Below are 13803 nucleotides of genomic sequence, written 5' to 3' on the forward strand. Positions count from 1 at the left end.
TCTCTACCTAAAAATCTGAATCCCCAGGCACAGCATAAATAAAATACCAATAAATCAGGAGAAAAAAATTCTAAGATATTCTCCTGGTGAGTGGATCTTATTAAACAAAGTCCTAGGTGCTGTGATAAACCCACTTCTGGAAATACATCGAAGACAGAATCCCATCTTTATAATATTTACCTTATTAAGTATGCTTTTTCTTTTTCCTCAAGCAACATCAAAACTAATTCACAGCATCCAAACAGGCCAGGTGGACAACAGACTGGGTGGATAGCAGGCTGGGTGGACAGCAGGCTGGGTGAACAAGGAGGGAATTCTGGGAAGTGCTCAGAGTGAGCAGACAAATTTGAGCCAGGACCAAATCATATTCAAGATAAGAGAGCAGTAAGCCAACTCTAGACGTGCAGGTTATCCTGGGGGACCGCTGCTCTGCCTTGGGACATGATTTCCTTATCTCTTCTCTGTCTCCCAGGTCACTGGAGTTTCTGCAACCACAATAAGTTTGGCAAGGTAGAGAGATTACTGAGTGGCTTCACTCTCTTGAGTTGCCAGGCATTCAGAACCATGGGACATGTTATTATTTGATGTAATTGATTGACTCGGTGGTCTAGAAAATCAAATGTGTACTGCATACCTATAAAAATTATTTTTATGTATATTAGAAACAATAGTTTCATAGCATATTCTGAGATTGCCGAATCCTTATTATGGTATAACCGAAGATAGTGGATAAACATGTAGCCTTAGAAACATGGCGTGCACACACACACACACACACACTAGTTTTTAACTGTGGGTTTTCTCCTGCAGGCATGGATGAGCTGAAGCCAGAACAACAGCACCCTCTCCCTTCCTACCTGGAATACAGGCACAACGCCTCCATTAGAGTCTACCAGACGAATTACTTCGCCAGCAAGTGCGCCGAAAGCCCCGACAGCAGTTCTAAGAGCTTTAACATTAAGCTCGGAGCCGAGATGGACAGCCTTGGTGGTAAATGTGATCCCAGTCAGCAAAAGTTCTGTGATGGACCACTGAAGCCGCACACCGCCTACAGGTTAGATGCATGGCCATCATTGGCCTGGGAGACGTATTACATTATGAGGTGCTCAGGCAGCTGTGCAACGTCAGTGCCTATGAACTCCTGTAGACGAATAGCCTACACGGCGAGAGTACTCTATATTATATTAGAGAGAGTGATTTATAAAAGCTGAGCTCCTGCATCCACTCTCGGGTAATGTGCAAAGAAGGCTTTTTCAGCACTGTACAAAAGCTCCAGGACATTGTGTGAAGGATTGAGGGGTTTTAATAGATTATTCTTTCTCCTGCATCTGCTTTAGCCTTTCTCAAGTAATATACGATGCTTGCTGTTGAGAAAACATTCAGCAAGACTGAGTTTGGGGAGACCCAAACAATGCGAAGCTCCATCAGACACTTTTAAGGAAACTAAAGCTATACTTACTCTCTAAGGTGTGCAAACGTGAAAGTGTTCTATGGTCCAGACAGGGCTCTTGGAGAGAGCTCTGCCTAAATGAAAGCACCTGTTCCTCGCTCTGAGGTGGCGGATGAGTCTAGCAGCTGTTTGCTTTGAAGCCCCCAGAAAGCACAGCTGCAGCCAGTAGAGTGAGCCTTCCTGCCCTAGGAATTTGTGGCATTCTTATTCTTCATTGTGTTTCCAAAAGCAAATAGAGTCACCCAGTCAGCATCCTCAAGGGAAAGGAAACCTAAGCTCCTGTCTTGGATGATAAGGCTACAGACATTCAAATTTATTATTTCCTCAGGGGATGGACCTTCTCTGTTGGGTGTTGTGGCAAGCCTGATAATCTAGGCAACACGGCAGCCAGTCAGGTTCCCTGTGAGCCAGTGTGTATTCTGGTTGATCAGTGCCAAGCAAAGTCTTACTGACTTACGTCAGTCTTAATAATAATCACCATAGTGACACCTGAAATAATCTTCTTCTTCTTCTTCTTCTTCTTCTTCTTCTTCTTCTTCTTCTTCTTCTTCTTCTTCTTCTTCTTCTTCTCCTTCTCCTTCTCCTTCTCCTCCTCCTCCTCTTTTTCTTCTTCTTCTTTCTCCTCCTTCTCCTCCTCCTCCTCCTCCTCTTTTTCTTCTTCTTCTCCTTCTTCTTCTTCGTCTTCCTTCTCTTCCTCCTCTTCTCCTCCTTCTGTTTTTGCTTCTTTTCTTAAGAATTCCATGTTCTTTTCTTATCAATGGTATTTGTTAACATCAGGCACACTGTATCTATAAACATGCTGTATGACTTTCTCCATGGGATTGAAGTTTTCAGGGTGGTAAGAATTTTGCTTTAGTCCTCTTATGATCCCTGGCTCCTAGAAAGTGACCTGCACACTGCAGGGGCTCAACAAGAATTTGATGACCAAATCAGTGAATGATTGCATGAATCCACGCCTGTCTGGCTCCATAGCTCATCTCACCCTGCGCACAGAACAACCACCTACCGACCCTGTTTCCCCTTGAACTCAGTTTTCGGTCCATCCTGCTCCGCTCAGTCGCTGGTTAAATAAACGTGTTTTCTTTCAGAATCAGCATCCGGGCCTTTACGCAGCTATTTGACGAGGACTTGAAAGAATTCACAAAGCCCCTCTATTCAGACACATTTTTCTCGTTGCCTATCACCACCAAGTCAGGTAAGGCTCCTCTCCGTCCACGCATGCCTTCCCCAGTTACCAAGTCATCTACAAGAGCCTTTAGTGGGGAGGATGGTAACTTGCCAGATGGTGGCTGGGTATTTATTTTCCCTTGGATTTTAATCTCCACGTGACCATGGATTGACGTGGATCAGAGGGATCACACCAGTTCTACAGAACAGACTGGAGGGAGATAAATCTTAAAAGAAGGAGGAAGCACATGATGTTTTTCCACTAAAAATGAAGTGTTAAGTGAATGAGAAACACCGGTGCTAAGAGCTTACATGGCTCACAATGTACACTGACCCAAAGAGCTCTTTGCTGTAGGTTGGACAGAAAACTGAGAGGCTCAGGGAGCCAGGCCAGAGCCATGACAGGTTTCTAATAGCCACTGCCAGGGACCAGGCCTTCCTTCAGTTTACTGGAAGTGGCTGAAGTTGAGCAAGCAGTTCTCGGGAAAGCCACAACTCAGGGGCAACCAATCAGCAGGCGCGCCCCCAGCCTTCTGCTAGCTAAAACTAACCTTCCCTACCCTGCCGCTGAAAAGTTCTTAGCCCCAACAGCCACCTGCCAATCCTGGGAATTTGTTGCTTAAACCCACCAATCAGCCCCCAGACTAATCTCTCCTTCCTAGAACTCCCCTAGCCCCACTTGAAAGAAGCCTGTAAGCTTCTTTGGAGGTGGTCATGCACCACTTTGTCAGATGGGAAGACCCCAACATGTTGGTAACATCAATAAATGTTCTTGCTGACTGCATACATGACTGGTGGCCTTTCGTGGGACTTCTTGCAGACCTTAACAAAAATACGCATATGGGGCTGGTTCTCTGTAGCCACAGGTTCAATACTGTGTAGCCCAGAAAAAAAAAATCAAGAAACAAATATGGTTGTTTCAATTATAAAGACACTTTCTTTTCATGCCCTTGTTCTTTAGTCTACCACCGGCTGACACGGCATGCACATTGTATAGGCGCTGTCAGTTAATCCAGAGGTGCCTACATCAAACAGAGGGCATGCGGGTGTACATGGAATAATACACCACCTTTTAGGCATGGGTCATGGAAGCAATCGTCTGTAAACACTAGGGGCAAGTGTGCACGTAAAAAAAGTGGGGAAGCCGGGAGGTGGTGGCACACGCCTTTAGTCCCAGCACTCGGGAGGCAGAGGCAGGCGGATCTCTGGGAGTTCGAGGCCAGCCTGGTCTACAAGAGCTAGTTCCAGGACAGGAACCAAAGCTGCAGAGAAGCCCTGTCTCGAAAATCCAAAAAAAAAAAAAAAAAAAAAAAAAGTGGGGAAGAAAAACACTAAGTATTAATTTTTAATTATGATATCCAAAAATAGAGGTTAAAGGTGACTTTTTGTTTTCCTTCTGTTTATTGTTTTCTTATACATAAAGTCTTGTGTAGCACAATTAATAAAAATTGTCCCAGAGATTGAAATTGGGGTTCAATCTGATGGTCAGTAAAGCAAAACAGGCAGCCACTGACTCTTACCTCTACCTCAGTCCAAAATAGCGATCCTGCCTCCAGGAATCTTAGAATGAGACTATGTGTGCAAGCTGTCTCCTCCCATTTCATAATCCTCTTTAGGGCAGGGATTAAACGCCTGCACCACTACCGCCCGGTTTCTATGGCAAGCCAGTGTGGCTACTGGGATTAAAGGTGTGTGTCACCACTGCCTGGTCTGTAAGGCTGGTGGGTGTTGCTGTTTTACTCTCTGAACTTCAAGGCAAGCTTTATTTATTAAAATACAAATGAAATATCACTGCACTCGTGGGCCGGTGAAATGGCCCAGTAGGTAAAGTCACTTGACTCCAAGCCTGACTGCCTGAGTTTGATTTCCCAGAACCCACATAGGAAAGGAGAGAACCAACTCTTGCAAGTTGTCCTCTGACCTCCACATTCACACCAGGGCACACCCATGCACACACACACACACACACACACACACACACACATACATACATACATAAATGTAATTACAATTCTTTATTTAAAAAAATAAAAAATGTTAATTTAGAGGTCAGTGTGTCATCACTCACCTGTAGCTCAGAGGCAGAGTTCTTGCCTAGCATATGGGAGGATCCCCCAAGTCCAATCCCCAGCAAAGTAACAATAATAATTTTAAAAATTAAAATGTAAATTTGAAAGGCTTTGTATCAATGTTTGGAGGAAACCTGTGTAGCAAGTTTGGGGGACAGCATGGGTGGCCATGGTGAGTGACACTTGCCAGTCACCCCTTTGGAGCTGGTTTTGCAATCTACGGAGTACAGCTCCTGCAGTTATTGTCACCAGCATTTTAAATGTGAGAACCTGTGGTACCAAGAGGTTAAGTAACTTGCTCAATCATCTTCAGCTGGTATCCAGGCATTTTAAATGTGAGAACCTGTGGTACCAAGAGGTTAAGTAACTTGCTCAATCATCTTCAGCTGGTATCCAGGCATCTTCCATCTAAGCCTGCGATCTCAGCACTGCCCGTCTCTGATTTTCTCCACTGTCATGAAAATTGCATGACTCCCATGGTCTTGTTCTTTGACTCCATCACGTTCCGGCTTTCCTTGTCTGGTGTGCTGCAGGCTCAGACTTTTGGTCTGGGCACGTTGTGTTGGTCTCTCCTGCTGCGCAATAAAGGATGGTCCAACCTCACAGCCCTTCCTCTCTGTTTCTGGCAAATACAAGGATAACCTCCTTCATCCTGGGCCAAAGAAGGATTAGAAGCCAGCTAAGAGGATTTGGATGTGCCTGGCTGAAATTTACTGTTGAGTAGAGACTTTGCAAACACGATTCTTTCAGATTTGAACAATTATGTTGGACAGAAAATTTATGTAGTCCAATAAAAGAAAACACTCAGCAAATATTCAAAGCAGAATCATAAATGCATTAAAGGAGAATGTCTGTGTTGATTGAATGAGTAATGTAAGTCAATGTAAAATAAACAGATCTAATGTTTGAGAGTGAAGCTCCCAAAACTAAACAGGAAAAGCAAAATAGGAAGACTTTCCAAAGGAAAAACAGACCAGTGATTCATAGCAATGAACACTTCCTCCTCCTCCTCTTCTCTCTTCTCTTCTTCCTATTCTTCCCCCTTCTCTTTTTCTTTCTCTTGTTTGGTTGGTTGTTTTGGTTTTTGATGGTCTTTTTAAAGTTTTATCTTAAGAGGGGAGACTGCAAGGGCAGAGGGAGGAGGCAAGGGGATGGGGAGATGAGTGGGATCTGGATGCAAGATGGGAAATCCACAAAGAATTAATTAATGCATAAAAGAGAATATATACATCATCCGCTCCCAGAGTTGATGAACTTTTACTCTGGAACCAACCTGCCTATAGCAGGATGTAGGCAACAGCTCTTTCACCCCAGCTGTCTGCTCATGGCTTTGGGGTCGTCAATACCTCACTGTGGGCCTCTTGAACGGCACGAATGGTGATGTTACTTAGGAAGACAGCTCTCATAGCTATCAGATTGGTGCCTTACCACTAATCCTCTCTCCTTGTATTTGTCGTTTCCCTCTGGATTACCGCAGAGCCCTTGTTTGGCGTTATTGAAGGTGTGAGCGCTGGCCTGTTTCTAATTGGCATGCTGGTGGCCCTCGTCGCCTTCTTCATCTGCAGACAGAAGACTAAGTAAGTGTGAAGAAGCCCTTAGCGATCAGGCTCGCAAACATAGAGAGACTGCTAAAAATGCCCTTTAGTCTGAAAGGGCAAACTAGTTTCATTTCTCCAGGTTAAATCTCCGTAGTTTCCTTAGAAAGAACAAGAGCCAAACTGAATCCAAGACTCATGCCTCTCCAGGTTTCCTACAAACCACTGACGCACTGGGCCCTCATCAATGACGAGAGGCCATCAGTAGATCTGTTTAAATATGGACCAGAATCCTTTCGCACAGACAACACAGTTGGGATATATAACCTCATGAAGACAGACTTTTCCAAACTGCCTGCATGCGTTTCTGAAACCCCCTAGAAAGTACGGCTGGCATGAACATCATGGGATTCACCAGCTCTCCTAATTTCAGGAAGAACTAAAACGAATACTTCCCAGAACGGGGCCCTTTTCTGTCACTGATAAAAAAAAAAAAAAAAAAAAAAAAAAAAACCTTGTGTTCCTTGTGTTCTCCCTTACAACCATATCTGGCATCTGAAGTTTTCTGGCTTAGGGGACTTTCTTAAGGAAAGTTTTATTGAGTGTGGCAAATGATTATGACCAAACATCAGGAGACATCTTTCCATCATTCCAGAGATATGTTCCTGAGTGAGCAAGGTGACGTCATATTGTTCCCATCTCCTCTTCCTCCCCCAAAGAGATGTCAGATGAGTGCAGACTTCCATGGAATCTCAAAGTTCCACATTTGCACAAGTGTGCACAGCCTTACCGTAAACGGGGGACATGGCACAAGCCAAGTAACACAATTAGAATAAAGAAATCTGTGTGCTGTGTTTCAGCCGTGGCCGAGAAAGGCCGTCTGCCCGCCTGAGCATTCACAGGGATGGGCCTTTGTCTGTCCACTTGAACCTGGGCCAGAAAGGGTAAGTGCCAAAGCTTCCTTTGCCCGGTTTACTGAAAAATGGTATTCTGTGAGATTTGCTAACAAGGCCCCTCTTTCTTTTTTGTCTATCTCACAGCAACCGGAAAACCTCTTGGTAAGAGAAAACGTATTAATTAATTCGCTTTTGAAATACAACTCAGCCTGGTGAGAGCATTTTCCCATTCCTTCAGTAACTCTTCTCCTCTTGTTTTGTTTTGAATTACAGCCCCATAAAGATAAATCAGTTCGAAGGGCATTTCATGAAACTGCAGGCTGACTCCAACTACCTTCTGTCCAAGGAATATGAGGTACCTTGCAGGCCCGGGAAGCTTCTGCACCCACCGGTAGCATTTCCTCTTCATTGTGACTGTGAAGTCACAGTTGGGATGCTTCCCGTCTCAGGAGAGCACTCCTGTGTCTGAGCCGGGCCCCTTGAACAGAATTCCACCTGCTCTCAGAGGCTGGTTTGAGTTGGAAATGCACGGCAAACTCAGTGCTTTCTGATCAGTGGGAAAGAGTGAACACAATTCAATGTGATACTGTCCATTACTCAGCGTGTCTGGGGGGGAAAGGTAGTTTGGAAAAGAATACTGGGGCTTTGCATATCAGTTTTGCTATATGCGTGTCCTGGAGCGTGGCATTTATGGCCTCTAAGCCGCATCTGTAAGATAGTATTAAGAGCACCTCTCATGTAGGGTTTTGAAAAGGACCGGATCCCATGCATACAGAATGCCAGTGCTCCGTAAACTGTAACTCGGGTACACTTCTTTATGTGTCTCCGGGGTTGTATGAGTTGCCTTGTTTTATTTTAGAATCTCCACTTGCAAACTTTTTTCTAAACCTAACAGGACTTAAAAGACGTGGGTCGAAACCAGTCATGTGACATTGCTCTCTTGCCTGAGAATAGAGGGAAAAATCGCTACAACAACATATTGCCCTGTAAGTTTTATGTTGGAACTTAGTGGCGCTCTTACATAAAAACCGTGTGTGTGTGTGTGTGTGTGTGTGTGTGTGTGTGTGTGTGCTCGCGCGCGCGCGCGCAGATTAGCTAGATATGCATACTCTCAGGCTCTAAAGACTTTAATAAGAAATGTTCCCAGTGCTCAGGTGCTTCTCTCACAGGGTAATGGACATTTTTAACTCTGGTTCTGAGAGGCCCAGTTGGCATTTCTCTTTGCTGCTCTTACTCTTTCTCCTTGGAGGCTCAGCGCATGACCAAAGTTAAGAGCAGGGCTCTGACTGACACACTGGGTTCACCTCACAATCTTTAGTCAGCGATTTTTAAGAAGAGCAGCCTACCCTATCGGGCAGAGCCATCAAAGGCGGTTTTCCTGCTGGTATTCATTCCAGAAGGGAAAGAGAGCTGGCCGCTGCATGGAGCAAGGGTGGTAATGTTGCAAAGGAAACCGTAGATGTGGCTTCTCATTGTTTCCTGCATCCTTTGTTTATGTGCCACCTACGTCACATGCCCCGAGTCAGTTACCATGTCAGAGCCCCAACTTATTAAACAGAGATAGGAACACTTCTCTTGGGGCTGCTGTGGGGGTCAGAGGTCAGGCAATCTAATACCACATTGCCCACATGGGACTATCATACCAGGTAGCAGCAAATCTTTCAATCAATCTCCTTGCAGATGATACCTCAAGGGTGAAGCTGTCCAACGTAGATGATGACCCATGCTCTGACTACATCAACGCCAGTTACATCCCTGTAAGTGAACTCCCGGGTCATCATGCCCAGGATGAAGCTGATGATGGCTATGCAGGACGTGCCACACCTTCTAAGCCATTCTCCCTAGAAACAAGTTGGGAGATTTAAAAGACCATGTCCACTTGCCATAAAATACAGGTTGCTCCCTTCAATCGCTGTTTTTCACAACGGCCAAGGTCAGGTGCAATTCTCACAAACCCAGGATGCGTGTTCAAAGATTGTTTCCTTTCTGTGGCCCTGAGATAAGGAAGATTAGTGTTGCTCGAGGAAAATAGCCCCTATGGGTAAGGCCACCATGCCAAAAGGGCCAATCTCTTGCTACTTGGACTTTTGCAAGACACACATACACACTTCAAATTTGTGCTAACTTCTGGGCTCTGATACCGACTTACGTCTTGCCAGCCTCCGACATACACCAAAAAAGGGGGGCTTTAAAAGTAAAAAAAAATACACCTAGATCTGATCTGAATTCCACTTCTGTCCCTGGCTGGCTCTGTGACAGTTAGTTCTGTCACCTCACTGAGCCCCTAATTCCTTTTCCAAAAAAAATTGGGAAAATACCTCATTATTGTCTATACATTCAGTAAGTGCTAATCAATTGAGTGATAACTATAATCCAAACACTGAGATATATAAAGGGATTATGTCTCTAAGAGAATTGTCGGATAGTCGCAACCTTGAAGAGTCACAGGGCAATGTCGTGCTTACCACGCCAGAGCAGTGTCTCCTACACGAAAGACCATCAACACCGCTCACACTTCAACACCGTCTGTTCTATCTGTCGGAGACAGGTAGAACTGCTGCTTTGCACTTCTAATGACCCCTGTGTGACCCCATCCCCGCTAGCCTGAGGACCACACTAAGTAGCAAGAGATTAGAAGGTACCACAGAACATGGAGGAGGAGAATGCCAGCCGATAGAGAAGAAGATGAAAGATGACTTCAGTCAGGCAGACAAGGTGCTAAGGATAAATAAAGATTAGCCAGGCTGAGAAGCAGTGTGTGGGTGGCTGGGTTGTGGATGGCAGAACCAATGTAATATAGAAAACTTGAGCAAAGGCAACGAGAAATGAGCTTCCACTAAGACCTAGAACTAATTCTGGACTGCTAAAGTGGAGAAGGAATTAGTGGGAATATCTAGGTCACTATGGGTCACTACGGTGAGGATGAAGTCAGAGCGGTGAACGTCCAGACCTACTGTGCATCCTCTGGGAGAAGCTCAGGGCATGAATGGCTCATTTTCCATTAAGTGTTCTTTGTATGATACCTCTTTCCAAACTAGTGTAATGTCAATTATCCAAAAAGAGTAACTGTTCTTTGGACAGTTCACACACACACACACACACAAAACCACTAAATACACAAACAAAGGCACACACACATAGGTACATATAGACACAGAAACATTAACCATATACACAGTCACACATAAAGGCACACACAGACACATACACACAGGTACACATACATACATACACACACACACAGGTACACATTCATACACACACACACAAAGGCATACATGGACACACACATGGGTATGCATAGACACATACACAGGCACACAGGGACACACATACAAAAGTAAAATTGTTTTCTCTGTTGGGGCTGGAATCTTCCATTCGCCTTGACAGCAGACCCAGCCGATTAAGGGGACCGTGGCTATAAACAATGGCCCAATGCTCTCTCCTTTGTCCTTCCCACTCCCAAGCCTTGACACTTGTGCTCATATCCTATTCTCCAGAGCCTGGCAGAGATCCCCATACCTTCTAATCTGTGAGCTAGCTCTTTGTTTACAGTTCTGAAGAGCCCATTGTTTCTGACTCTCCGCATTGTAAACTTATCGCAGGGTAACAACTTCAGAAGAGAATATATCGCCACACAGGGACCGCTTCCTGGCACCAAGGACGACTTCTGGAAAATGGCGTGGGAACAAAACGTTCACAATATCGTCATGGTGACCCAGTGTGTTGAGAAAGGCCGAGTGAGTAGACAGTTTTCCTGCCTCCCTGGCTTTGCCCTCTGCTGTTCTTCTGATGGAATTCTATCCTCCTTCCCCATCCAAAGTTCCACCCACAAACCCAAGAAGACACCCAGGGAGAACGCTGGTAGGGAATTAAGCCACTTGATGATAAAAACAATCTGGATCCTTTTTTAAACTCTTGGTCAGACATTTCGTTCAAACTGTGAAGCCTGCGAGAGTCGAAGGAAACAGGAGTGGGAAGAATGCCTGACCCCATGCTCTGCCCTTCAGAGTGTGGGTAGGAGAGCCACCCTCAGAGACGAGGAACCTCCCAGGAGAGAAGTATTTGGGGCTGTACTGGCAGACATGAAGTAAAATATCTATCTGAACTATTATTAAAACCTTATATATTTATAATCCCCATTTACAATCTTTTATATGACTACATTTAAGATTAAAAGACTGAAGGTAAAGAGCTTAATATGTGTATGCGGGATTTCCAGACTGTCTTCCATCATCCTGCCTAGACTGGGACCTATGTCTTTCTCCACAAGACTAACCTTACTAGATGATATTTATATAAATATACTTATTCATGTAAACATATTGCATAACCATGTAAACAGAAATTCAATACACATATGTAGCTATATCTGCCTACCTCACCACAAAATAAAATAAGTTATGTTCATTGTTTTGGTATCTAAGTCTATATACAGAAATACAAATATATACTGATAGCCAATGAATATGTATCTTATAAAATATATCAGTTTTAATTAACCTGTTCTGTTGTACAAAGGGCTGCTTGTTGGTTTTCGGCCACCTGGCTAGCTTAGACCCAAAATAATCACACAGAAACTGTATTAATTAAATCACTGTTTAGCCCATTAGATCTAGTTCTTTATTGGCTAACTCTTATATTAATTTAACCCATTTCTATTAATCTGTATATCGCCACATGGCTGTGGTTTACTGGGTAAAATTTCCAGCATCTGTCTCCAGTAAGTTCATGGCTTCTCTCCTGACTCTGACTTTTTTCTCACAGCATTCAGTTTAGTTTTCCCCACCTACCTAAATTCTAGCCTATCAACAGGCCAAGGCAGTTTCTTTATTCACCAATGGTATTCACAGCATACAGAGGAAAATCCCACATCACTGTTCCACAAAACAGAATATAAAAACAAATACTCAGAATCTCCTTCCTCATCTCTGTGCACATAAACACAAGTTCAGCTGCAAGTTCTAACTCCTCAAAGGTCTCTGTCATAAAGTGATAAAAATTTGAACAGAACCGGACCAGAAAACAATGCCTTCCTATGTTTGGCTAGGTCTTTCTTCTGACAGAACAGTTTTTCCCTTCTCCTTGAAATTCTTGGGGAAGAAATCCCAGGCCTTGTGAGGCAAGGCCTCTCTGCCACTGAGTTAGGGCCCCAAGTGAAAAAGAAGAAATTTTAAGTTATTTATATTGGTTGGTGGGACCAGGACACCGAGGAAATCATTGAGGAAAAAAAAAAGAAAAGCAAAGCAAAAAAAAAAAAAAAAAAAAAACCCTTAAGCTGTCCTAAAGGTGAATGATTCTGAAAGTCGGGATGGTTCATGCTGGGGGTGGGGGCAGTTTCTTGCTATCCCTTGGAAGAACATCCTGACTTTATCACTGGTCAAGAGCAGATTAATAGAAAGTAAATGATCAAGTAGTTTTAGCAGCTGGTCCTGGATCCCTAACTCAGGGATTTGAGGGAGAGTGAAGATGGCCTTGCTGTCATGTTTCCAGACTTATTTTTTCCTCTCTGTTCTCTTCTAGGTGAAGTGTGACCATTACTGGCCAGCAGACCAGGACTCTCTCTACTATGGGGATCTCATCTTGCAGATGGTCTCAGAATCCGTGCTACCCGAGTGGACCATCAGGGAATTTAAGATTTGCAGTGTATGTTAGTTTGCTTGACTTCATTTTAAAACCCAACTTAGAAGCCAGGTACTGTGGTTATATATTTGGAATCCCAGCATTTGGGAGGTGGAGGCAAGAAGTTCAAAGTCATTCTCAAATACATGGATAGCTTGGGGCATGCTTGGGCTACAAGAGACCCTATCTCAGGAAAAAGAATGGGAGGGAAGGAGAGAGGAAGAAAGGGAAGGAGGAAAGGAGGGAGGATGGAAGAAGGAAAAGAGGGAGGCTAGGAGGGAGGAGGGAGGCAGGAAGGGAAGAGGGAGGGAATGAAAGAAAGAACACAGCTTACATAGGGGAGACTCCGAATCCTGCTTTTCCTGACTCGTAGCCTGTAGTTTCAGACCATGAAAAGTCGTGTGTGGCACAGTTGTCGGAGTCCTTGTGTTTCCCTCAGCCGCCCCTCTCATCGTCTGCTCTCCACTCCTGCAGGAGGAACAGCTGGACGCACACAGACTCATCCGTCACTTTCACTACACAGTATGGCCAGACCATGGAGTCCCAGAGACCACCCAGTCCCTGATCCAGTTTGTGAGAACGGTCAGAGACTACATCAACAGAAGCCCGGGGGCGGGGCCCACAGTAGTGCACTGCAGGTAGGAGAAATGGGAGAGGCGGCGGGGGTGGGGGTGGGGGCGCAATGTCAGTAAGAGTCCACAGCAATGCGAAGGGTGCATGGCCCGTGGGGGATCTCCAAGCCAGCCGGGCTACCTCCCCCCAGCGCGTGCCTCATGTTCTCCTCCTCTTCTAACCTCATTCTTCTTCACAGCTTCTCCCTTTCCATTTTCCTCACCTCCCACTTCGTTCTCCCCCTCGCTCTCTTCTTGTTCTTTTTCCTACTGCATGAGCTATAGGATCCTTAAGTGACTTCCACGCCCTCCATCATGGTCCTGTCTCACCTTCAGCCCAACGTCTAGCTCATTTCCTCTCCCGTTCTAGCCCAGAAGTTGACTCTACAAGCTTATTCTTTTGCTTTGCTTGCTTCCAAATTTTTAAATTATTTTTTTTAGATTACCGTGCAT

General features: G+C 44.7%; 1 protein-coding gene across 2 annotated transcripts in view; it reads left to right on the plus strand.

Moving 5' to 3' along the window:
* The window catches only part of Ptprb (protein tyrosine phosphatase receptor type B), a 114625-nt gene that overhangs the window by 81877 nt on the left and 18945 nt on the right, over positions 1 to 13803 (plus strand). For both annotated transcript variants that reach the window (XM_050135450.1, XM_050135451.1), the window contains 11 exons: positions 811 to 1054; positions 2539 to 2645; positions 6164 to 6263; positions 7082 to 7165; positions 7262 to 7279; positions 7391 to 7472; positions 8013 to 8103; positions 8798 to 8874; positions 10723 to 10857; positions 12641 to 12763; positions 13214 to 13377. In XM_050135450.1, the coding sequence (XP_049991407.1) occupies positions 811 to 1054; positions 2539 to 2645; positions 6164 to 6263; positions 7082 to 7165; positions 7262 to 7279; positions 7391 to 7472; positions 8013 to 8103; positions 8798 to 8874; positions 10723 to 10857; positions 12641 to 12763; positions 13214 to 13377 (1225 nt within the window). The remainder of the gene's footprint in view (positions 1 to 810; positions 1055 to 2538; positions 2646 to 6163; positions 6264 to 7081; positions 7166 to 7261; positions 7280 to 7390; positions 7473 to 8012; positions 8104 to 8797; positions 8875 to 10722; positions 10858 to 12640; positions 12764 to 13213; positions 13378 to 13803) is intronic.

The sequence above is a fragment of the Alexandromys fortis genome, unplaced genomic scaffold (assembly GCF_014885135.2).
Source record: "Alexandromys fortis isolate MF-2015 unplaced genomic scaffold, M_Fortis_MF-2015_v1.1 scaffold_24, whole genome shotgun sequence".
NCBI classification, from domain to species: domain Eukaryota; kingdom Metazoa; phylum Chordata; class Mammalia; order Rodentia; family Cricetidae; genus Alexandromys; species Alexandromys fortis.